At 34.8% G+C, this 27,972-nt stretch overlaps 1 protein-coding gene across 1 annotated transcript; it reads right to left on the reverse strand.

The window, feature by feature from the left end:
• LOC147073331 (WD repeat-containing protein 44) lies at positions 1–27,813 on the reverse strand. The gene is made up of 17 exons (XM_085945421.1): positions 27,662–27,813; positions 27,428–27,593; positions 26,657–26,811; positions 26,113–26,201; positions 20,092–20,211; positions 18,307–18,584; positions 15,750–15,885; positions 14,174–14,386; positions 12,967–13,138; positions 11,576–11,742; positions 7,763–7,892; positions 6,684–6,821; positions 6,155–6,356; positions 3,909–4,040; positions 2,677–3,075; positions 1,858–2,448; positions 1–288 (listed from the first exon to the last, which is right to left on the reverse strand). The coding sequence occupies exons 1-17, from the start codon at positions 27,727–27,729 to the stop codon at positions 145–147; spliced, it is 3,300 nt and encodes a 1,099-aa protein (XP_085801547.1). The 5' UTR covers positions 27,730–27,813; the 3' UTR covers positions 1–144.
• Positions 27,814–27,972: the final 159 nt, after the last annotated feature.

Raw genomic sequence — 27,972 nt, forward strand, 5'->3', positions numbered from 1 at the left:
AAAATCTACACAGTATCTTATTGTAACAATAAACAAGTCGGTAATAATATCATCTTACAAAAGTAATAAATAATAATTAATATATGGCCTTTGGATTAAAAAAATATCATCCCGTCTTAGGAAATATCAAATAGTGTAAAAAACTTAGGCGAGTGCGGACGCCGGCAATGAACTATGCTTGGGTTTGGTCTTGTTCACAAAGACTTTGATGCACCCGCTGAAGTCAGCGCTCACTAGCACGTGTCCGCCACAACCTTTGGTATGCTGTTCCACCATGGGATCTTCGATCTGGAAACAAAAATTAATACAGTGAAATCTCAATTTTGTGTTTCAAAAGAACTGACAAAAAACATGTATTTTTCATTAAAAAATTGTACAAATTGGTTTGGTGCATATCGTCGGTGTTTTGTAAAAAGGGCGAATTGACCATTTTGGCGAAATCGAGATTTTAATGAAAATACAATATGTACCCCACTAGCTTTGTTGTGTAAAAACAACGAATTTGTATCCCACAGGAAAGTACTTAAAAAACGATAATCGACTAAAATTAAATTAATTAAAATTACGAATAAAAAGCGAATGTGACATATTAGGCCTTTTAAAATATTATATAATAATGCCTATTATAATGACAATATTCTTTCTAAGCTTTATTATAAACTTGTTAGATATTTATAATCATCCACAGGTAATAAACAAATAAATGTCAAAAGTTAAAAATCCTCCTCCTCTAAAATAGCATTTTGGTTAATTCATCCTTTTTACGTGTCAACGTGTCAGTAGCGAAGGGTGGAGGTAGGCTGTTAAGTTCCACCATAAATAGTGCATATTAAACTTTGTTAGTCATACGTATTTATTTTTATTGAACTAATGCGTCGATGACATTGAGCTACTTTACAAGCTGCTTGTCAGCGAGTTTAAAAGCGGCGAGTCAGCTAGTACGATTGTGATGATGACACACAAAACTTTTGACTCAGACTTGGCGCAGACGCAGATCGCCTACACGCTAGCGTGCAGCGTGTAAAGTAGCCCGGCTTTCAACTTTTCTCAGTAAATTGTTTACAATCTGCTTGTTAGCTAGTTTGATGATGACACTGGGCTAGTTTACAAGCAGATTGTAAATTCTCTGGCTTGTAGCTTGTAAAGTAGCTCAATGCCATCGAGCCATAAGACTACAATTTTATTATGTTAAAATCCGATATAAATAGTGCACACTAAACCTTGTCAGTCATACTTATTTTGTTTTCATTGAACTAAGAATACAATTTGCAGATGGTGCTGGTTAGTTTTTAAAATTTAATTAAACTCTACATAAACCAAGCCATAATAGTTTAGGTATGTTATGGGCGATCCGACAAAATAGTGCACATTTTTTCAGCCATACATATTTGTTTTCGTTGAATTAAGGATACATAATATTATTACAGATGGCGTTGGTTAGTTTTTTAAAATTAAATAAGCTCTGCCTATACTAAACCATAATCGATCAAAAATATTGTTCTATTTATAAAATATCTAAAATTATGTATGGTTTAATGACATAATATTAGATATTTTATAGATGAGCGAATATTTTTTGACTATTATCTACGATGGCTTGGATTAAGCATGGTTTAATTGAATTTTAAAAACTAACAAATACTATCTGCACATTGTAGTCTTAATTTAATTAAAACAAATAGGTTTGATTGACAAAGTTTAATGTGCACTATTTACGTTGGATCTTAACAGCCTACCTTCACCCTCCGCTATTGCTCTGAGTAATGTTGTCACTTTTCATTCAATTCTGAATTTACACCAGAAATATATAAAAAATCGGCATTTGTTCACACCTAATTCAAATTATTTAATAATCACCTTTTCTGGGTCCACATTCGCATGCGCTGTTCCCTTGGCAGCCTGTTCCCTTTCTTCAATCATCCTTATAATATTATCAGGATTCGGCGCGAAAACGGCACAAGTCACCACAGCATTATGCGCCTTAATGCCTTCCCAGAAATCATTTCTGTCTCTCCTAACAGATGTGAATTTAGAGTAATCATGATGCGTCTTCCAGATGTAAATGCATTGGTTTTCAGATCCACTGACGATATATTTACCATCATGACTAAACGAAGCCTTAATTTGACTTGAGACATTGACGTAGCCTTTATATTTACATGATAGAGTTAAGTCCCTCAGATCGTAGAGTCTAATTCTGCTGTCGTTTGAAGTCACGAGGATTTTGTCTTCTCCAGGCATTGGTTCAATACCGCTGATCTTTCTGCCGGTGGAGTTCTTTCCTCTCGTTGATCTAACGTCTATTTGCGTATGGTATTTTAGTTGGTCTGTCGTGTAAAATATACAACGTCCATCATACGAACCGACAACGGCAAATTTGCCATTCTGACAAAAGTTCGCTGATGTTATAAGCTTAGATGGTCCGCCGACTTCATTCCATACTGCAACCTGGAAAAGAAATGACATTTTAAATAAAAATACGGCGATATGCATGGTGGATATTCGATGTATTAAATTAAGAAATTAATATGGAAGTGGGATTTTAGTGTGGTTGAATTGGTGGTATAAAAAATTACACATCAAAAATCAAAATCAAATTTATTTAAACACATTCACAATTCAATGAAAGCATGGCAATAATTCATCTCTCAATCAACAACCAAAAAGTATCCCTACCTTCTTATCAGGAATGTTCCAGAGTCTAAGTTTACCATCCAGGCTTCCTGACAAGAAATACCTGTCGTCTCTTGGATGAAAAACAATGGCCGTCACAAAGTCTATGTGCTGGAAACAGCAGAGGCATTCCTTCCGCGAAATATGCCACAATCTGACAGTCTTATCCATGGAGCTCGACAGAACGAAGTAATTCTTGGACCAGGAGACGTCGAGGAGGTCAGAAGTGTGCCCGGAGTATGTGCAGAAAGGTTTCGCCATGAACGGTGTGGCCGGTGCCCCGCTCTGGTTCATGGGGTTGTTGGGATCTTCCGCTGAATGGACAGAGTGGTGAGACACGAGGGATTCTTGGGAGGGCGTCGGTGATGATTTTTGGTCGGCGTTGTATTTTGTTCGCATGTCCTATGATTAGAAAAATTAGCAATATAAAAACATCTATTATACGTCATAGATTAATGAAATTGCAAACATATATAATATATACATAATATTATGTATATTATATTTTTTTCTATCCACCTTTCCACATATTTGCTTTTGTTATGTTGCAGAATAAGAATACATATTTATTTGTAAAGCATAATCCAGACCAATATTATAATATGTACGCATACAAATTATAGTACAACGGTTTGTTGACTTTTGCCGTTACACAATCATTTGTTTGAAACTCACACCTGGTGTCCACACCTACAAACATTGCTATCAAACTAAATGTAGTTTTTGTAGTACATTGTACAAATTTGCGTGCTTTCATCAAAACAACATTATACAGGACCACGCATCGCTATTTTCTGATGAATCAGTAAAAAATTTTCCACCAATATGGCCACACTTACTTCTTGTCCGTACATTTGCACATGTTTTCCATCAGTATACAACACTATACAAAAAATATATTGGAAAACATTTCAACGTGTGTGAGAACTTTTTTTTTTATGTAATGTGTATTTGTTTATAGATGACTGTTGATATTATGGACATGGCAGTTATGCCATCAGAAACATACCAAAAACATTACTGGGTATATAAAAAAAAATCATCACCAATATTAATAGATTTGAAAGTCGAATTGAATCTCTTAGGAAATTTCGGCATTGCTCAGATTGCAATGGTAGTGGGTTCAAATCCCATACAGTGCAAATATAATATTCATGATGTTTACAAAGAATCAATGTATCTTAAAATTAATACTATAAACCGAGGGTACTTGATGGAATTTTAATGTATCTTACTTGGAAAAAGGAGTATGCATCTCTCACAACCCATATCCTGAGTACTTTGTCTTGGCCGGCAGTCGCCAGAAGCCTTCCGCATTGAGAGAACTTCATGCACCAAACAGGACCCACGTGTTCGCCAGAAAATTCCTGAAAAAGATATCAATACTGGATGAATAATAATGTTCTATGCAAAAGTGTAGGTTCATTTTCATCATCAACACAACAGCTCAACGTGGTATCCAGGAAATGCCTTCACTCTCCTCTTTCTACCCCAAAGATGTTGCAGAAAATATTCTATCTATATAGATGGAGGCTAAACATATCTTTAGACCATGTCCGATCCTAATAGGATCATATGGGCCTCCACAGAGTGGATATAAGTGAAACAAAAAAAGAATCCTGTCATACAAAACTGATTTTGATATTACCGATTGGGGGAAGCACCAGGGAGCTGTTGCGACTGGAAGATAGCAGTAGAGGACTTGATTTTGAGTGTAGCTCAAGGCAGAGGATGGAGAAGACCGATTAACACAATCACTGCTGAACTTTTAATTACCTTTTAATTACCGTATTTAAATAACAAGTTAATTATATCTAATGGCCAAGTACTCCAAACGTGCCAGTCGCGGTGTTAGCACTAAATGAGTTAAGTTGTTATATTTCAGGATTACACATACAGTCCACAATAACGATGATTTAGCACGATGCAGCTTGCAAGACCTAATAGAACAGACGGCAAATGCCGGATGTTCCAGCTAATAATTATTAATTCCTCCATAACTACCAGGATTCTTACATCAATAAATTAACAATGATGTGGGGCTACCGGCCTTAGTGCCGAGCCACACCGGGCGACTCTGGTCGGCAGACCAGTCGCCGAGACCAGACCGATGCATGCAGTTATATGGAGCATGCCTGGAGTCGCGCAAGTAATAAAGTCGGGCGATCAGTAAAATCACGTTCTTGCGCTCGGTCTGGTCTCGCAGTCTCTCTGGTCGGGCGACCGGTAGCGATGTATGAAAACATATAGTTATGTATTGAGTGCTGCCACACTGAGCGATTAGTCGCGAGCAGCTACGCCGCGGAGAGGACTTATTTTTTGCATAACTTGCGTGTACATTCATTATCAGCCATGGCGTTCGATACGGATATATTCATTATAGAGATACAAACGGGACGTGTAGACTTCCGTAGGATAGTATCTTGTTTGGTTAGGTCATTCTTGCACAGAGTCAATAATTAATCAAATGATGATATCGACATTCTAACGTAGTTGAAGAATTTTCCAGGGTAATTTCTTAAATCATCATATAACGTGATAAACACTCCAGACAGAAAGCGAGCTGCGACGAAAGGATGAGTCCAGATCCTTTTTTTCTTCTTCTTTTCCAAGAATCTTTTATGCCGCAAATACAGCACGAGCGCAACGTCTTCGACGTCCATCTTAAAAGTGAGCGGCAGTGTTGCCAAGTCAAAATTTAAAATTTCAGTAGATTTTGACAAAAAATTCAGTAGATTTCATAAAATATCAGTAGATTTTGGAAAATGTAGTATATTAGATATAATTTAACACTAATAAGGATAAAAATAACTTAATTGAGTTAGCATTTATTTGGTATATTAGTTAGTTAGCATTTACTTGGAGTTAGCATTTCTTATAAAAATAACTAATAATAATAATTTATTGTAAACAATGATGATATTAATGGGTAAAATGGCGCTCTTGGGTAGAGTTACAATGCTTTCTTCGTCAATTTAGAAGTGTAACACATTAAAAAAAGATCGTCCGTAAATCGTTTCAAGTTTATTATTAAAATAATCATCAGTAAACTTACAATTATGGAGAAACACAAATATCAGTAGATTTCTTGAATTTCGAAAAAAAATCAAAAATTCAGTATATTGGCAAAAAATATCAGTATATCTACTGAAATTTCAGTAGATATGGCAACACTGGTGAGCGGATTATTGGCTGCCTCCCGGTTGCCACGCGCGGAGAGAACGTATTTTTTGCATACTTGCGTAGGTACGTACATTCATTATTATTATTATTTATTGGCTGCCTCTCTGGTCGCCTGCAAGTCGGCCGAGTAAATCGCCCAGGAAGATCAGTCGCGCGACTGGTCTCGAGACCAGAGTCGCCCGGTGTGGCTCGGCTCTTAATTATATGGATTGGTTGATTGATGAAGGCAAAGGTTGATATATACACAAATAAATAAATTATGTTGGTTATGATGGTCATCAAATCAAATCATATGTACCTGTACGTGCCTGACGCATCCATCAAAGTCGTAAGGGCCCTTGTGAGAGTTAGACGCCTTCAGCTTGATATTCTGTTCGCCTCTCACTTCGTCCACAATATCAGCAACGTCCTCTCTATGCCTCGCATGAGATACTTCTTGTGCAATGGATTTGGCTTTGTCCATCGTTTTCTTGACTGTAGAACCCAGGAATCGTTTAAATCTGAAAACATTGGAGATAGTAAAATAAAGTAGCTATACCATATATTTATATTAGCGTGTTGTAAACGATAGGGAAGCGCGCCGCAAAATATTTTTGTGTGTAGTAAAATTTTTGCGTCTACTAAATGTTGCGCAAATTGTTCCATTTTGCTTTTTGAGAAATTGTTAAAACTATTCTAAGCTATAGACTATTATATGTATTATACCAAATGCAAGATATTATTATTACAAAAGGGACAAATCTAAACCATTACATTAAGACATTTGTTAGTTATGTCTACGTGTAAGTAAGCCTTGAATGCTTTGAAAAGGTAATATGGTAATTTACTTGGCAGTTTTCCTGCGTAGTCCACCAGGCGGATGATCATCAGACCCTTCGGAGGCAGCTGTCCCCCGACCCCCGCCTCCTGCTCCCTCACCCACCGACACGCCACATGCAATACTTATCGTGTCGTCATCAGACTCTCTGGAAATAAATAATACAAATTAACACACAAAGAAACGCTTTATTTATTATTCTTCTCCTTTTACCTATACCACCACCACGTATCAGTGGCGAGGGGTGGAGGTAGGCTGCGGATATCCGACATAATTAGTGCATATTGAACTTTGTCAGACATATTTATTTGTTTTCATTGACACATCAGAACACAAACTGCAGGTGTTAGTTAGTTTTTAAAATTCAATTAAACCCTGCGTAAACTAAATTTGCATGCTAGAGTGTGTGTCTTTGTTGCGTGATCGCATAAATAGAATACACACGTTGCATTCCCCTCATGCGCACTGCATTTAATCTCTTAGTCACGTATATGCATTTCGCTCACACACTTCTTAACACATTCACTGTATTGTATTAGAAGTTATTCTTTTATAAATAAAAAAAAAAACTATTTTAAGATAATACCAATGAAACTCTCGTAAAATACACCGGCTTTATCAAACTAGATACCTACCGATATATATTGGTATTCAAATCAACACGTTCTTTAGCTTTGAATATTGTTACCCTATATTCCTTTGCGTATGATATAAAAAAATTGTATTATTGTTGGTTAAATATTTTAATTAAGCGCATCGACAAGAACGTTGACAGTTGGCACAGTTGTGTGGTATTTTTTTCTAGTTCGTAATGGCACAATTTCTTCGTATTACATATTCAAGACCAATCAATAGCTATGCAGGTCAATCCGTAGGTATTAAATATCTCATATGAGTTCCATAAAATTTATAATTCGTAATTCAACTTTTATTCTAATTCGAAATTTCAGTTTTTTAAATTTCGAATTATTGATGTTTTACTGTTAGATTATGTGCCTCAACCAATTACTGCACTACGCAGCACACTTTTAGCATCTTGTCTGACCAACTTTTATGAAATATTATTTTTATAAACTGTGCTTTAGTTACCTCTGTTTATCGTCGTCAAAAATGGAAGAATTGCTAACATATTCAGAGGTGATTCGCATTATATGTAAACTTAGTGGGTTTATGCATTGCGGTAACTTGTCTTCAGCTATACTTAGTGGAACTCTTTCACCTGAAAGAAATAGTAATAATTGAGACGGTTAATAGACAATAATGACAGTTTTTGATCATGTGATTATGTGAAAATTATAAGGGGATAGGGATGTCATAAAAGAAAAAGTATTGATAGGTACTGCTATCGATATTGTATAGAAGGAGACCAATCAATACTTTAACGGCCCACGTGCTCGTCGTAGGTCAAAATTGAGTTTTTATTGTATTTTCAAACCATGATCCTGGACACTCCTTAAACGTTGTAGGTAATCTATTTATATAATTTTGAAGCCTTATTATCCTTTATAGTTATTTTAAACATTTGATGACTGCATAAAGTATTTTTGTTACATAAAATAGTATTCTTTTACACCTCTCGCTCCAATGTTTTAGAATATAGTCATATTTCGGAACATAACTGTGCAGTGGTGTTAAGATTTTTTACATTTATTGATTTTTAAACGCATTTATAAAATCATTAGTATAATTTATTACGAGATAATTTTTGTAAAATATTCACGATAAAAAATTATATTGATAATCTCTGTGATCCCAAATTTGACAAGAATTAGGCATTTTATTATTCAAAAAATCGGCAAGATTAACACATTTGAAGATGATTCTAAAGATACTTATTATAAGCTATGTCTTTGACCATTCAAGTGTGATAAACATCTTATGAATAATGATTGCTTTATAATAATTATTGACCTAAGAATAAGGTAGTGTTTTTTTGAAATACGCCATTTCTTTTGTCATTCCCCAGTGGTTAAGCTACAACATACGGCCGTAGCCATAAATTGACAAACTATAATTGAAGTAGGGAGTAAAATGATATTGACGCGCGTGTTTGAACATGTACCGTTAAAAAAAAAATCGGTTAGGTACATGTTCAAACTGATTGACATTAAAATTATAATGGATTCAAACTCTGTACTATTCCATTTAAGTCGTTTTTTACGACCCGGGTTTCGCCTTTCGGCATCTTCAGGCGCCGTGTACACTCACCAAAGGTAAAGAGTTACCTACTTTCAGTGGCGCACCCAGGGGGGGGGGGGGGGCAAGGGGCCCTGGCACCCCCCAAAATTATCAGAATGATTTTAAACATTGAAATTGAAAGCCGATAAACTATACCTTTGGGCTTAGACAAATAAAAACACAGCAAAAAAATCATTTGTAATTCTCCAGCACCCTTTTTAGAAAAATTTCTTAGATTTTAATTTCTAACAAAATTTCTAACAAAAAAACCAGATAAGTGAGATAAACACACATCATAAATTAGCTTTAATAGTAAAAAAAGTCGCCTGCGTATTATACTTCGTGGCTATGAACATTTTCAATTATATAATTGTGCAATATATTTTTTGATTATTATGTGTCGATACTCGTCAGCTCCATCATTAAAGTAGATGTATTAAAAATCGCCAATAATTCACTGTATGAGTACCCTTAATTTGAACTAAAACACAATTTGAAAAACGTTAATGTAGTGTATCACACTATCTTTAATATTAGCGGTAGGTAGGGGGTCCGCCAAATATCCTAGCCTGACACCGAGTGCAATAGACAAAAGGCCGATAAACTTTGAAATTAGGCTGTGAAGAAGAAAAAGATCCTATGGGACTAATTTACATTCTCCTCCTTGGGCCTCCCCCAATATTAAATCCTGGGTGCGCCACTGCCTACTTTATTGTATTGATTTATTATATAAGCAGAGTAAAGAGTGTTCGTTGTCAGTGTGTGTTTACCTTTGGTGAGTGTACACGGCGCCCGAAGATGCCGAAAGGCGAAAACCTGGGTCTCAAAAACGACTTAAATGGAATAGTACAGAGCTTGAATCCATTAGAATTTAAATTCAAATTCCATCAAGTACCTTCAGTCGATAGTATTAATGATTGACATTAATATTAAACAGGTCATTTCTGAGGTAGTCGATGACCCTTGTCACATAGATGCACTGGCACAGGACCAAGAGTTGGATCTATAATATGGCCAGCCACTATAAAGTGCCTGACGGATTGTCGATATGTTCTACCTGTTTCCCAAGACCGTATAAAGTTGTGATTATATTGAGATGCATGTTGCGTATTGTCACTCTGTCACGGCAACAAATTTATTCTATGGTTTCGTCATTTTGCAGAATATTTTGAACAAACACGATCCCTGTATATTCAATGATGGAGTAACCTAGTAACGAGTCTCTGTAAATTCAATAATATTTTGAACGGAACCCAACCCGCAGACCATAGATAGTAGACAACATTCTTATAAAAAATACATAGTGCCAACCGCTAAAAACAAAAAACATTTTGTTTTTGTCAGCGATTTTGACATGATTCGAAAATGTGTAGGCATGTAGAAAATGATAAAAAATGTACATTGAGTCATGCAGGTGTCGATGCAGTGCAGTACAACATGAGGTGACCTCATTGTTGTTCTGGTGATATCGACAGATTTTGCTAACTGACAATGTTCGTTTAAAGGTTCAAAATGTGCTACAGGATGGGAGTATCAGTCTGATAACATTTTAAACACCAAGAAAAATGACATTACACACTTTTTTCCCATAGCTTCAGCTTACTGTGACGTCACGTGATAGTACGCCACATGCACTATAATATATTTCGCGCTTTATGCTCTTTACAGTTTAAATGTTTTCTATACACTTTTGGTAGTAAACCTGCTGTCTATTTGGTTTAGATCATGGGTGGCCAACCCGCGGCCCGCTGGGTGTCAACTTGTGGCCCGTGGAGCAGTGAGAAAATAAAAATAATATTAAATGCTGCCGCTAGATGTGCTAATTTCGCAAATTGAGATTCGATATTGGCTCAAGATTTTAAAAAGCATGGTGTGGTTTTTGCTGCATTTGCAACGCCATTCTCCGTAGACGTGAATTTATTACCGGGAAATTTACAAATGGAACATTGTGAAATATGTTGCGATTAACAGTTAAAGGAGAAATTCCAACAGGATGGTTTGGAAGAGATTTAGAAAACATATTTGGACAAGGAGAAATATCCTGCATTTTACAAACATGCTCTAATAATGACTTCGCTATTTGAAAACACTTACACGCGTGAACAGCTTTTTAGTCGCATGAAGCATATCAAATCCCGAGTGAGAACACAAATCACTGATGTGCATTTGGAAAACTGTTTGCGTGTAGGAACAACCTCCCGATATCGATATTGATGCACTTAGTTCTGCCACACAAAATAAACTTATCACTAAAATTTATTATTTTTTTATTACCTATTTTGTTTAATTTTTATTATTTAAAAAAAGTCTAATTTAATAAATATGTTTGATTCTCATTTTTGTATTGTTTTATTAATAATAATATATTATATTTCTTTTTTGTTTTGTATAATAAAAAAAATCGGTTGTGCAGCCCGGTAGGAAATCTCATTTTTAGAATCTGGCCCGGCTGCTGAAAAGGTTGGCCACCCATGGTTTAGATAAACCGCTGGACAAGTTACAAGGTTTTATTTGTCACATTATTTCTAGTCCGAAACAGCTGTCAACATAAATAAATCGAATATCATAAAGTTAATAAAAAAAAATATATTTAGATTCAATGGAATAAATCACGGAAAAACAATTTTGTCGGTATCTCTAATTGCAGATTCAGTTGAGTTCGCTTCAAACATCTATTAAGCCATCTATAAAATGTATATTGCAGTTGCTAAAACTCTTTTGTACCTGTGTCTAAATTTAAAACTGTGATCTGCTCCAATATTTCCAAATCAGTGAGTTGTTTCCCCGAGTCAGTCCTTGTTCTCACGAACATGTTCAGTTGCTTCAGCAACTCCTCGTCTCCAGCAGACTTTCTTCTCTCTCTCGAGTTTCTTTCTGTGCCAAAATAGGCCCTAAAATGAAAATAAAAACATAATAGAATATTGATATGTAATATAAATTCTATAGTTTTCAATAAATAAAGTATGGAATGTGACTGGTCTTCTGTGCAATTCCAATTTTAAAAACATTATTTTGAAGTTGATGACCGAAACAAATAAAAATATTGATTCTGTCATTTGCATGACGCACTGAAAAATGGTGATTAATTAAATTATGTACATTTATTATATATTGGGGTGGCTCCTTGAAATCATGGGGAACATTTTGCAAAGTATGACAGAAGATTTTAGAAGACAATCTGGCCATTTAGATGACTAATTATTAATTGTGATGTTACTTTTATAATATATGTTGGATATTTTCCTTGACTGTCATAAAAAAAATGATGGTGAGATTAGGTGTTGCTATCTCCCGTCAAGTCGAGAGCGAGAAGATGCTCCCTGTTCTCGCTCAGTATGGTGGAGTTTTCGTCTGTGTTCTGGACTTGGGAGTGAACAATTAACACACTGGAATGATAGTCGAAAACGGCGATTTTTAAAAAGTGTAAAAATAACGATCAAAAAGGGGACCATTCGGGGGTGTAACAGTATGTATTATCGCGGTCATAACAAGAAAATTCACGTGTAATACCACATTCACACATGCATGGATTTACTACAGACAGTATGTATTATTGCGGCCATAACAATAAAATACATGTGTGAATACGTATTATCATGCAAGTTGCAAGATTGCATACATGTATCAAAAAAGATCAGAAGCTTCTCAATTTTCTCTCAATAATTGGTACTTGCATCGCGGTGTGCATGCGCAGTAGAACGATAGTGGCAATTCCAGAAAGAATATGAGCTACACCGCACAGAATATTTTGATGTCTACTGATTATCTACGAACCTGTTTGAATCTGTCAAAAAGCACAAATACTATGACAATATCACGTCTCGCTTACGCTTGCGAATGAGATTGGAGAGACAGTCAGTACTTTTACGTGTAAACAGTCATTATCATTAAGATTGCATGCATAGATCAAAAAAGTTCAGCAGCTTCTGAATTTTCACATGATAGTTGGAAAGAGAGAGAAAGCAATATAATAGGCTTGATGTAAGTGCAGTTGGCAATAACAACCGTAATAATAATCACAATTACCCTATGTAATAAATGTGCATTCACTTATTCCACTATGGGAAGATGTTATAGTTCCTCATCTCAGCTGGCATGATAGTCGTAATACTAACCTATGAGATGCGCCTAAGCTCGAATGCCCCATGTTAGGACAGATGACGCTTCCGCTTTGAAATCCGGAGCTGAACAATTCGTTTTTTAATTTTTCAATTCGTTCCAGTTCTTCCAGAGATGGTCCGGCAGCTTTTGATTTGACTTCATCTTGTGGTTTAACAACATATTGACCTGGAATTTAAGAATAAAGTCAATAATCTGGTAACTAAAATATATGTCAATATGAAATCATGCGATCGTGCAATTATTGGTAAGTGGAACATAGACGGCAGAAAAACACAATTATATTTCCGTGTATGGCGTGAACATATTGATTGAGTCGTAAAACATCAATTCTCAGGAAAGCTATTTATACGTTTGGTTTTCTGTGGTAAATCAGATTTGTAGAGGTTTTACCCAACTGCCACGTCATTGTCTATGCTCATGTTTGGGGCATAGACAGTGACGAAGCAGAAATAAAAAACTGACAGTTGTCTAGAGACCTCGTTGCTGTGTAGAGGTTATAAGGACGCTCAGTCCTTCGGTGAATTATCAAGTTAAAAGATACATGTTAAACCTTAGCGATATAATTTAACACCATGTTATTTGCCGTTTAATAACAAACAAGTTAATGAGCGCCATAATATAAACAATATAAAACACCAACTCGTGTATCATTCAACACTGACCGAACACATCTCTCACACACACGAGCAGCCTTGAGATATTAAACGAATAACGGGTGTAGTTGGAACACAGGAAGTAACGACTACATTCCTTATAGATTATACATTTTTGGATATATTTAGATTTTAGTAAAATGTTTTGAAAAACATTCCTGATTTACCATAGAAAGCCAACCTTACAAACAGCTGCCCTGAGAATTGACGTTTTTTGACTTATCAATATATTCCCGCCATACGCGGATTTGATGCTGTTAGTTTTAAAATCGATAGCACTCCATATTCTGTAATTTTTAGATAATCGCAAAAAAAAACAATTATGACATTCAATAAGCCTATAAATCGTCATTACTGGGAAACAATGGCACTAGGAAAGGCTTATTGAATGTGTTATTAGTTAGGGATTTTTACAAAGACTTAAAACTATATCGAATGGCGAATCCCAGATCGTAAAAATCGACTCAAATGGATTAGTACAAAACTTAAATTAAATTCCCTCAATCGATAGTATTAATAATGTACTTAATAAAAAAAAACAAAAGACCTTTGGTTGCTGATCTGATGTCCAATGAATGACCCTTCATTGAGGACGAGACACTATTTTGACTGTGGACAGATTTAATGGTGCTACTTCTGGAAGACGCTTCGCTTTTGTTTGATCTGTCGATGGGAGACGAGCGATTGTTGCTTCCGAAGGAGTTGTGCCTTCCGACAGGTATGCCGATTGGTAGTGATGGTTCTTTTTGAGCGTTGAAAACTGAAAATTATTAATACGAAGATGATGTAATGAAAGCCCACTTTTTGATACACTCCATGTATGACAATGATGAATGCGACACTCCGACATCTTCGCAGAAATCATCATTTTAAGATATGATATCGACATTTGCAAATACCAGTGACCAAGACTTAGATTGCAAATGATTAATTATTAACATAGATAATTCGGAAACACCTCAGACACATATCTATTAGGATTCGAAATACGCATCGGATTTTGGTCAATGTGCTTTTCCAATTCGTCAGCTGAATGCAGAACTATTCTAACATACATTTGAAATTTTTGAGGAGAGTTTTTTGAAACGACTTACTGAAATTAATTATTATCTTTATAGATAAATGGATGCATCATCTTTAAGTAGGATTATTGATGAAAAAAATGGTGCATACACTTGTCCATATAAATAATAAATAACTGAAGTAGGCTGTTTCAAAAAACTCTTCTGCAAAATATTTCAAATGTGAGTTAGAATAGTTCTGCATTCAGCTGGCGAATTGAGCCACTACCTAATTATGACGAAATCAACTAAAAGTCATGCAACTGAGGCATTTCCCAAATTTCGTTAATATTGGCAAGTGGCTTTTGTGGTTTGAATCAAGATACCAATAAAAGGTACTTACCTTGATTCCTATCCTGCGTCAGGATCTTTCCATATTTTATTCAAGACTTTCTCTAATAGGTAGGTATGTTTCTGAGGTGTTCCCAAATTATGTATGTTCAATAAAGAATGTATTAGTTGTATACAAGTATTTGTTGAATAAAATAAATAGTTTATTAAATTACTAGCAGGTGCACATACGTTCTGACTAAGATTTGTGAGAAATCCGGACACTAATTAACGAAAAGTGATTATACTAAAAAGATAATTAAAGAAAAAATAACTGTACTTTATAGGAATACTGGGAGCCTAGCGGACAGTTTGTCACATAACGGGAAATAACAACTCTACGGATTCTGTCACCAACCTTACCTCATCCTGTAGCAATGCTTCAAGACTGATCTACATGCTGCAAGGTTGGAAAGCAAGAGGTGTTGGATGTGGCTCTAGCCTGACAGAAATGGTGTAATTTTATGCTTATCCTATGATTGAAGGTTAGAACATGAAAGAGCGAAGTGGTACTAATATCGTTGGAAAAATGAGGCACGAAATGGCCACCACAAGAAAGCTTGCTGGATCGATTGGTTAATTAAGTTTGCTAAGAAGAACTAAAGAAGCAGAAAGAAGTGTAAATCAAAAGCGGCTAATAATAAATGAATGACTGTCGAATTCTATTCTTGATGACGTTGAATACATTTCCTTAAATATTATAATTTTATAAACAAGCTATGTAACACTTACCAATTTTGTCAGGAATATTGGCGTTACCCATGTCCAGGGAATGCTGAAACTCTCTTGTCAAAGATTCTATGGTGCTAGCAGGGCTCGGTAATGGAGCCAAGTCGTTAGAGTTCAAGATTTCACTTAAAGATGGCGGCTGATATAAACAGAAAACATTCACAAGTCATTATATATGAATATAATGGTTACATGTAAATTGTAAGTAAAACATTTCACCGTGGCACAGTTCGCCGTGAGCTTTCTATCAGAAAGAGATGACTGTATACTATACGGTCTCCAATTTTATTATATTCAATATGAAAATTAATTCAATTTTTATAGCTGATTTTGGCAAAATTCATCAGGAATGAAAACCTAACCTAACCTAACAAATAATCCAGAATATCAGCTATTTTCAAAAATTGTTTGCAGCTGGCTTCCTGTAAAGTGTAAACCGACAAGAACCGTGTTTTATTTAGATATGAATTCTTATATCAGTACTATACGACCCTAAGAGGTTGGACGGTCTTTAATATACGGCCATATATTTTCGATACAACATTTCACGGTGAACTGCATACGTACAAGTTTCCAGACACGGAATATAATATATTATTTTATGAGGTTATATTAAGTAATTTAAAAAAAAGTGTTAGTGAAAAATCATTGGATTGTGCTGTGTCTATGACACTCAGTACGATTGGCAACTCTATGTACTTTGATATATCGTGTAAAGCAATGAGGTTGGATTATTTCACAGCGTTCACAGAGACGACCTTATAGACAAAAATCGTACATTGCCTGACTTCAATTTGGGCAAACCTGCATAATAACCTCATTGACTGAAAATCACTCCATACTAATCAGTTGATACGTAATTGGCTGCATACCAAATATTACTAATACGCCAATCAATGAATGCTTTCCGAACAGTTAGAAATTGTGTATGCATCGAATTTACGTAAAAGTCTATCGTAAATCAATGGTGTAAGGCAATGTTTCCCAAAGTGTGTTACGCGTACCCCCTGGGGTACGGGAAGAGTTTGGTGAGGTACGCGCTGCACCGGGCTTTGGCTGCGCCTGGTGCAACAAGCATTAATACAACATCAATACAACATCCTTGCTAGAATGTTTATCACATGCGGAAGAAGAGCAATTGTTAGAATTATTTTCAGACGGATTCTTGAAAAATAAAAATAAGGAGTGTACTTTAACATTATTCTGGTTGCAAATGCAACATGAGTGTATCCAATTTTAACAGAGAAAGTCCTGAAATACATCTTGCCTTTTCCAACTTCATATCTATGTGAAGTTACTTTTTCACCATTGTAGACATTAAGTCAGAAAAAAGGATCAGGCTTTTGGATGTGGAACCGCATCTCAGATTAAAATTAACAGCCAGGGAACCAAATTATGATGATCTGTCTCAACATAAACAATTTCATCCTTCTCATTGATTATAATGAATGCTGTTTATTATATAACTTTTATTTATATTTTATTATGAATGAATTTTATTTTTCGCTTATTATTATGTTTATGTACTTACTTACTAAAAAAGGAAAAAATAGATATATTTTGATTGTTATTAAAGTATATGCAATTTTTTTAAACGAGGGTACTTAACGAGAATGTTACGAAAATTATAGAAGGGGTACACAGATGTCGAAAGTTTGGGAAACACTGGTGTAAGGTAAGGTAATCTTGATTCATCGTAGCTAATTAAAGCATATTTTCCGTCAGGAGGAAAATAATAAAACTGTTATATAAATAATTTTAGAATACAAGTATAATTAATAAATACACCCTCATTGTGTTTCTGTCTTCAATGATTTTAATATGATATTTGAAAATTAAATAAAATAATTACAAGATAAAAAGAACTTTTTATATACAACATTTTTAAATTTGGAAATTTCATATAAACTTGACTTGACTAGCTTAAACGATCAAAAAAAAAATTGTATTTGATAGAAATAATACTGAAATGTCATTTTGACACTCATATTGATTTCCATAGTAACGCACGTATATATTAATAATTTCCTAGCAACCAATAATAGCGGATTGGATTACGAATTTCTTCCGAAATAACTTTTCATACAAAACAGAATTAACTGAAAATGAATTTAATTCTTCTTAAAGATGGCTAAAAGTATTAAATATTAAAAATGCATTGGCACCGTGTTCTGATATATTCTAAAAGTTTCAAATGTCCAGCTAGTCGGGAAGTTAATTAAAAATCGATTGCAAGATTTGTACCGGACAAACAACCACCGGACAAATAAGAATACGAGCTAATAAAAACGTTGTAATAATAAAAAGTAAATTACTATTTTCACTCATAAGTGGAGAATATGGACCTACATAGAGTGAAAGTTTTATTAACACTTTTTTTTACAATAGAATGACTGTCAGCCATAAGATCCCAACCCATTTGATCCTGGCACTGGATCAAACACATTTTTTTGTGTCCGGCAGCAGGATCGAGCCTGCGACTTACGGTTTATGGGAGACCACTCTACCAATTCAGTTATCACGCAAAATTAAACACAATTTAACAAGTTATTTTGCTAACCTCAATGTGCAAATTATCCAATGGCAAAGGCCTATCTAAAATGTTCATTTTGGGTGCGACGTCGTTATTGGAGAGCATCTGATCTGCGTCAGGTGAGCTGAGAGATGGCGCCGGTGTGACTCTTCCCTTTTTTTTCCTTCTGGGCGGTGCTACTGGCAACTCCGGTTCAGGATTCCTTACGCACGACATTGTCACGATGGACTGTTCTGTCCCTCTCGAGTGTTTTAGGCTGTTTGATTTTGTGCTGGCGATGACGTCTGGTTCTTGCAAAGGAATTCCTAAAATTATATAAGATGATTTTTTCCACCATATTTACATTTGACAGTAATGTCAAAGACTGTCTGTTGGAGGGATGTAAGCAATTCACAACGGAATAAAAAACAGTATGGTATGACGTGATGCTTTGTCGGGAGGCTCTTGAGCTAAACATCATTCTGTGTGTTGATTTCTACAAGGCCATGAACCAACTATGGTGAACTGAATTTATTGGTTGTTTAAGTTACACTATAGAAATTTATATATGTAATAATATAAGCTAGCGGTTTAACGAATCTAAATGGCTCAAAACACTATTTGGAAGTTATTGTAACGATGATATTGAATTTTGATTTAATTTATATTTTGACTGATTGACTTTTAAACTGAACGTAACAACAGTTATATTAAACTGACGTTTGCTGTTAACCCCGATAAATTGTTGCTTGTTTGACTGACAATGTTATTTATGTTATTTTAGTGTCACCATGTGCTATTTAAATTCATATAACACCAGTGGCGAGAGGTTGAGGCCTGTTGAAGGAAGATAGCTGAAAAAAAATCTTATAGCGTCAATTACATTGAGCTTCTTTACGAGCTGTTTGTTGGCGAATTTAAAAGCGGGCGATTCAGCTACTGCGATTTGATGATTACACACAAAACTTTCCATTCGCTGAGAAGCCACAAGCCAGCGACTATTTTGACAGAACGTAGTTCGATTTTTTACCGGGAGGTTGCTACTGCGCTCTACTGCGCAGACGCATAAGGGCCCACACGCAGGCGTGTAGCGTGTAAAGTTGACCGGCTTTCAACTATTCTCGGTAGAGTGTTTACAACCTGCTTATTAGCTTGTTCGATGATTACACTGGGCAACTTTACAGGCAGATTGTAAATTCGCCAATAAACAGCTCGTAAAGAAGCTCAATGTAATTGACGCTTAAGACAGCTATATTTATGGGACTTCAATTAAAAACTCTTAATTAAGAAGATATTATATTTGACTTTTTTATAATACATATTTCACTGAAGAAGAACAACATGCACTATATAGATATTTTACTAAAAAAAAATAATGCTCAACTGGGAATCGAACTTGCGCAAAAAATTCTAAAGCCTCATTAGTTGTCCTTCTTATTCAATAGTCCACTAGGACGAGTCTACTGCTGCGCGTAAAATAACATAATCATTCATGATATGCGCAAATGTAGGGGTATTCTTTACTCATACAATGAAGCAGACAGCGCTAAGATCTCAAGGACAAATCGTATCAAATTACATACAAAAAAAACTTTGTATATGATCTATTATGGTTTACTAACTAACCAACACCATATGTAATTTGAATTCTTAGTTCAATGAAAACAAATAAGTATGACTTACAAGGTTAATCTCGTAAGCCTACCTCCACGTCTTCGTCACTGGCATGTGGTGATGTGAAAACAGTTCCTAAATATTTTTTTTAATTACATGTCACTTGTACTTGTTTTAATGCTCAGCGCTATGATCGATAAAGTAGTACAAAATACAAACCGGTATTTGTTTCTAAAGGCTGGTCCTCGTTCAAAGTATTCTCCGAAGACTCTCTTGAGCTTCCAGAAAGGACTGTAGTTGTGCCACCTGCTAAGTAGTTTTCCCGCCCTATGCTTATTCCTAAGACAGAAGATTTAAAAAATAGCAATCATACATACATACATAACAGTATGAAATGACATTACATTGCCTGAACCTCATTTAGACAGCCTATCGACAATATTATAAGTAAAAATGACTCTTGTAAAGATATATTTGTTCTCACGAAACGTTCATTTTTAAGATGAGAAAAGACAATGAATCATAATGACATATCGAGGGTTAAGAAACGAGATCTCTTAGGCGTAAAACCCACTTAACGGAGCGAGTGGGGCTCTCGCGCAAAATTTCACAAGTGGCGTGTAAATCATCGAAAATACAACGTAATCAAATACGCCAGCGCACACTGGATTTGACGACGCATTGTGCCCGCGTGCCCCATGATTCATCGTTTTTTTGCTTCTCAGCGATACGAATTAACGAAAATACAACGTAGTCCATTCATTGAACACGGCAAGCAAAATCACGCTCCTCGAAGCGTCGTCGATAGACGGGCGAGAAGCCATTATTTAAGAACAGTGAACTCTTTGTTTAGTTATTGTGTGTCCGATATTAATTACAAGCCCCGAGAAATTTAATAATATTTTTATTGCTTTGTTATGAGAGATGCTGATAATAATAATTATTTTGTGCTCCTTGAGCCCCTTATTAGATAGGTGAAGGGTAATGCGCGGGTGGGAGGGGGCCTACTCAGTAGTGAGCGCACCGAACGCTTTTTTGGTGGGCTTTATGCCTTAAGTGACAAAATAACAACTTAACAAGAGAGGGAAAAAACTTGCCTGAACACTATGTAGGTATGTGTTTGACATTTGATATAACGAATCGATGTTTTTGTCATCTATAGTGAATGTATGTATGTACTATGAGGATTACTTACATGCATCTGACAGGTGGGTGACAGCAAAATAATTATGCATTGTTCACATAGTAAATACGAGATGTAGTTTTAAAGATTTTTAGGAGCTAAATACTTTTTTAAGAATTTTCATCTGTCTGTATATGCCGATACTACCAATATATTCAATGCAAAAAACCAATTTTGAACAAAATGTCACTTACGAGGAATCGTTTCTTAACCTTCGATATATATCTTTCCTATAAAGTCCACAGATTATTCAGGTTTAGGTCGCAAAGATACCCCAAATCCTTCATTTTCAACCTACACACGGCACTTCGACTCTTAAGCAAACTTAAAATACCACACCTTAGTATTGTTAATATCATTTGTAAATTATTCATTACCTCATTTTATTATTTTTCCATATCTATTACACAGATCCATGCAAAGAACATTTGTGAAAATCTAGTACATATCAAGTACAGCGGCAAACACATTTTGAAAATAGCCAATATACTGGATTATTTGTTAGACTAACCTAACTAAACCTAATCTAACCCAACCTAATGAGATGTCCAGGGTTCCAGCGGCTAGCTCAGGTGTCCATCGAACCCCGGATTCACAAAAAAAAGGATATATTTATGTTTGTTAAATTAAATAAAACCACGAAGTCTTTCTTGTGCGGGTCTTAGTGTTATATATTTTAATCTTTAGTTGGACAAGGTTATTTTGTAGTCTTTTTTTACAGTTTTATATATTTAGTTTTTACAATTAGAGTTGCAGGTCCGTATACATTTTTTAAGGGACGCTTACTGACTTTTTTTTCTTTTGAAATTCCCTGGACCCACGCAGACCAGTAAAAGGGACTCTCGTGATTGGCCAAATTCAATCGGATGATCTTTTTGATTTGGCGAATCACGAGGATCACCTCGACGCAGGCGCGCGGAAATTTTAACGTTGCGCAATGCGCGGCAAAATTTACTAGATTTGAATACTTATATTTTATATATTATATTTAGTCTTAAAATTATCTCTTTCATCCATGATCATTTATACTTTAAAATCTATCTTAATTACACCTCCGCCCAGTAAGCGATTTTCACGCACCGGACGAAGGCCTTTACTCATAAATAAAATATTAACGTAGTTGAGCAGGGAACCAGATCAGGTGTTTTATTCAATTGTTTATAGAGATCAGGGTTGTGGTTCAGCCTGTTTTTTATTTAATATCTACAGAAACCAACAATAGCCTGTTGATAACAGGTATGTGTCACTAACCTAACCTAAACTAACCCAAACTAACAAGTAATCCAGTATATCGGGTATTTTCAAAATGTGTTTTCCGCTGTATTCCTCATAACCGAACTGTACTATATATTTCACAATTTGCTGCCCTCAAGTAATGCATGACATGTCTACACAAACAGGATACCTACCTCTAGTGGATAAAATAAAACAATTAAATCATTGCGTTAATTAGTTATGAATTGAAGAAAAAATCAGGAAGTTTGTGAAGCTCTTGCGTAGCCCACCCACACCGGAAATTATGCAACATGAGATATTATTGAACTAAATATCTACTTTGCTAATCGTATGTACAGTATGTGAGTGACCAAAGCAAGATGTCAACAGAATGCCAATATTTTTTTTGTAATTGTAAACACAGATTTCGTTATCAATTCAACTTCAATAAAAACGTCAAATGTTGTAATACAAAGAGTTTGTATTTGCCCCTCGATTATAGTAGTTCAACCAAGGAGGTCAGAAATAATGAGAACTGAAATACCTAATGGGTGTGGAGAAGCAGGCAACCGATCTCGAGTGTGGAAGAAGACAGGATAAACTTAAACACGTGTCAAGAATACGTCATACGTCGAATACTGACAACTGCTCTCGGTTTATGCATCGACGCTAATTTAATATTGGTGTATTGAAAGTTGCAACACACACTATTGCATGTCTATTTATAATGCATGGTTCATTTTCGTAGGACACTCACACATTCAAAACCTTATGTCAAAATATCGTCAGTATACTGGCAGAAAACGTTAAGTCAAAATTTAGCTGTTTTGACCTAATAATGCAACTTGATAGATTTTAACACGCTCTATCGTCTGGAAAAACAAGCTCATTCATATTCCATTTATTGTTTTCGTAATTTAAAGATGTCAATACGAATTAGTTAATTATATTCGCATTTCTTACTGGAAAATAACTATAAGTACACTTAAAGTTTTATGACTGTAGAGATTTAATATTTCTATAGCTGCACAAAAACGTCAACGTGACTTATATCTTTTTGGCTGTACACATTTATGCGACTGCTAGGCTATTTGTACCAACTTAACTAAATTGCGTACGTCACCCGCGCATTCTACTCATCGATTGACAGTTGATTTTATATGCATCAGGCAGTTTTGAGCGCAAATAAGATTTTATTTTGGGAATTATTGACAGCAATGCACCAAAGATACGGAGGCTTCGAATTGCTGAAGGTAGAGCGCGTGTCATTCGTAATTATGTATTTCTAAGAAGAAATAAAGATTTGTTGGCCATGTGTCGTAGTACCTAACATTATACCTCCAGAACTACATCCGTGGTGTGAAAATTTGCCTACTTCAACTTCATTGGATAGGACGTCATTACCTGAGCTATCGGAATTTGATTCTGATGTGGAAGAGGAATAACTCTTATGTAATTTATCTCAATTTATGTAAAATTAAATGTGGCTAACATAATTAACTATTACTTATATGTTTTTTTTTATAAAATAGATCATAGGTAGGTAGGTACTTAACTCTTGTTTCAATATTTTTGGAAACAAATTAATAAATAAAATACTATGTAATTCCCATTTTTATTTTTATCCTCCCCTAAATACACATAATTGACATAATTAATTAGGTATTTATTGTATGAAAAAAATTATAAAGACTATTTTAATTTGAAATTAAAATACCAATGATACACAAAAAAAGTCATCAAAGTAGATATTTTTTCATAATAATGTCAAACAGAAGTACCTCTATTTCTGTGTAAATTTCCAATTTATATAAAATTGCAAGTAAAAAAATCCATTTCTATAATAATATTAGGAGTCTTGTATATTACTAGCCAACTACCTATAACATTTAGCCTATTGCCACGCCATTGACTCCAAAAGTGTACTGGTAGAAAACGATAAGTCACCATTTTATTTACAAATTCAAAAAATCAACAATAATTATTACAAAAAATACTTGCTTATACTTGAATTGAATTCTTACATGATTAATGCATTTCATAGAGCGGTTGGCATAATAAATAATGATTTAGGTGAAAAAATAGAGAGCTCCAAACTTCTTGATTTTAGAAAAAGTCGATTTTCTCAAAACAAGGATTTTTGACTTATAGCTTTCTGCCAGTATACCGACGATATAGTGTTTGGAATATAGCCCGTCGGAATTATTTATTTATTAATCTGTTCTGTAAGTTCAACCTTTTCGATTTACATACAATTTTATTTTGATCTTTCGCAAACCTTACTCATAATGTAATCGCTTATGTAACCATTAAATGTGCAGATACGATTTCTTCCCGTGTGCAGGAAGTAAGCGGGGTTAATGTAATTGTTGTCTATGGTTACTATCGTATATTGTGTTTAGATAGCGGTGTCCCACTCACTCTTTCTCGTTACCGGTCCAAACAATTGAATCTTGATAATGCGGTTTGCTTATAAAAACCGCTAATTGAAAAAAAATGTATGAATCAGACAAAAGTGTTATTAATTGGAGATAAGAAAAGTAACTTTATTGTTATAAAAGATAAAAACGTTATCATTGTAAATTTAATTTATTGTTGACAAATCATTGAAAGACAATGGCCAATATAGTTCAGCATGTTGACATGTAATGTCAATATTATAGAGGAAAAAGGAAGAATGAATGTCGTCAATTTTCATAATACGATTTTTATACACACCTACAAATTGTCAATTAACATGAGACATACGTTTCTGAAAATATAAGGTGCGTGTAAAATTCAAAATCTAATACTTTTGATTTCATTTCAATATTGTCACCGTAGATTTATGGTAACTACCTAACTACATGGTATGGCCCTACCATGGTTGTTTTTTGTTTTTTTTTTTTCGATTTTCAATAGGATATGATGGTTTTTCATTATACACAGATGGTTTCACTTTATCAGCGAAATTACTGTAACGCGTGCAGAAAGAAAATATTAAAAAAAATATGTATAACAATGAGTTAACAGAAACAATAATTTCCCCCTAGGTTACTCAGTTATATAGATTAACCACATCTTTAGGCTTCAAGAACACTATAATAATAACAAAAATTACAATTTAAAAAAAAATCTTTTTATTATTCTATTTATACCATAAAACCCCGTTTACACATCATTGGATTTACTGCTGACAGTAAGTATTATCGTGGCTATAACAAGAAAATGTACGTGTAAACATGTATTATCCTGCAGTTGCAAGATTGCGTGCATGAATCAAAAAAGTTCGGAATCTTCTGAATTTTCAGAAAAGACAGTTGAGATTTTTTCGGTATACGCCTGCGCAGTAGAACGATAGTGGTGAACCTGCCGGCAAAAAAACGAACTACACCGCGGCCGATTTTTACGACTTGTCAAATAGTACCATAAAATGACATGTCTCGCTTACTCTTGAAGAATGAGATTGGAGACAGTCGGCACTTTTACGTGTAAAGAGTTATTGTCACGATAGTTTAAAATACGCACTATTGCTGCCAGTAAATCCATGCACGTGTACAGAGCGCTATATGTAATACTAAATCTACATAATTTAATAATCATCAGGATTGGTTTCGTCCGCTTCGAAGGTAACTGTCAGTTCTCAACAACTCAACAGTTGGCAACGTCCCTCTAAGACAAAGTTTCCCAAGGTGAAGCATTTGTCGCAAAATTTTTGATATCTTTAAAAATATCTTTAGTTAAAAACCTGTATAACCAATCGGTAATGTGTGAGGAAAAACACTTATTTTCAATAAATAGTATTAATCATTGACATTCTCACAAAAGTGTAATTATTTAAAAAAAAAAAAAAAAAAACTCACCGGATGGATCCACGGTACCTCCTAGAATACGGCCAACCCTTCCCAATGATGTCAAACTTTGAAGGCTCATTGTGTCATGTTCGATAATTCTAAAAATACAATAACACATGTTATTTATAACGATTACGTATGTTCAATAGCAAGGCTATGATTCCAATTCTGAAATGTTATTTTGAGTACATTTAAGTTAATGTTCAATAGCAAGGCTATGATTACAATTCTGAAGCGTTATTTTGAGTGCATTTAAGATATTATGTAATGGAAGTCATACCCTTACAGAATAAGAAATACTCAAATATTATGTTTGAACCTAGCTTACTCAAAAATAACCAGAATGGACTTGGTTCACTATGCTTGCGAAACACTCATATATTGAGAAGTGTAAATGTGGTGTTGCCGCATGGTGTCCATACACTCCAACTAAGGAACAATCACAGTGCTCAAAATAGAAAATTTTACAAAATGGAGTGCACGATAATTTACCAAAATTATTACTGTGTTTATTTTGTTTTATAGATTATGATAGAATTCTTTTCGACTTTACCTAAAAGGGTGTGCAGTCTTGGACGATGCAGGGAATACGCCTTCAGCAGAACTATTCTGTGAGTCGGGCGTCGAATTAACAGACGGCCCGCAATCGTCGTCCTCCGTTTGCATGAACTGCCGCAGTTCGCGGAATTTTCTTCTCCCTTGACCGACCTGGAATTTTATAGGTTAATTTTTGGTACAGTCTGTTTACTGGAAGCAAGGCGGGGACACCAGCAATTTTCATAGCCAATTTCGCCAAAACTTCATGAATGCAAAAATGATAATATAACCTAACCTAACAAAAATTCCAGTATATTGGCTATTTTCATAATTTGTTTTCTGCTGACTTCCACTAAATAGACAAGAATTAAAATAGTAATTAATTTATTTTGAAGTTGACAATGAAAATAATGAAAAACGGTTGAAAAATGGTTCGACAGTATTTCATTCTATATTTTCCACAGAGCAGATTAAGGTTAAATATACAACAGACAGTCACTATTGACCAAGGCTTTACTGTCAGCTTTAGAGGGAACAGTAAAACAGAGACCCCTGACTGTCCTCAAATATCACCAATATTGAATGCAAGTTGCGTTTACGTGACAAACTTTAATGACATAAGACATTAATGACATACAGACATAAATATTGAAAGTAATATCATCTTTAAAACCTTACTTAAATACTTTTCACATTCCTGTATAGCCTGATTAGATTGTATTAACATGAATCGCTGAAACGTGCTTAATTTGAATGTGTTTAACAATATTATTAGAAAGATACCTACATTTTTTTCTGGAGTAAGGTCCACAGCATCTCTTACAACTTCTAAATTGATTGCTTCCTTCGAGTCTGTCGGAGGTTTCGGAATGACGAATTCATTACTGAAACCTTCCAATTTATTTGCTACATTGTCTTCCGATATTATTTGCGTTTGGGGTGTTTTCGATTTTCTGTGGAAGAAATTACAATGAATAAAAAATATTTGCACAATATTTAGAGGGTGAAATTATATACTTACTTATTGCTTTTGGTAATTTCAGTGTCTTCGGCATCGAAAAACTCATCTGAATCGCTACTATTATGCATCTTTCACTCTCTATTTTAAATGTTTAAAAAATTAGATATGTCAAAGAAAGGTATGTTCTTGAAGAGCTGTCAAAACTGAGAGGTAATGTACGTCATCCGAGCTTTTACCTCTATGGTTACTGATTATGTTTTTTTACTTATTTAATAAAAAAATATATACAAATAAGCTATAAATAAACAAACAGTTGGAAAAATAAAATAATAAGTTAACTTGATTTATTGATTAATAAATTATATGTAGGT

This window comes from Rhyacophila brunnea, unplaced genomic scaffold, assembly GCF_057557595.1.
Source record: "Rhyacophila brunnea isolate RB1 unplaced genomic scaffold, BYU_Rbru_1.0 scaffold_18, whole genome shotgun sequence".
Lineage (NCBI taxonomy): Eukaryota > Metazoa > Arthropoda > Insecta > Trichoptera > Rhyacophilidae > Rhyacophila > Rhyacophila brunnea.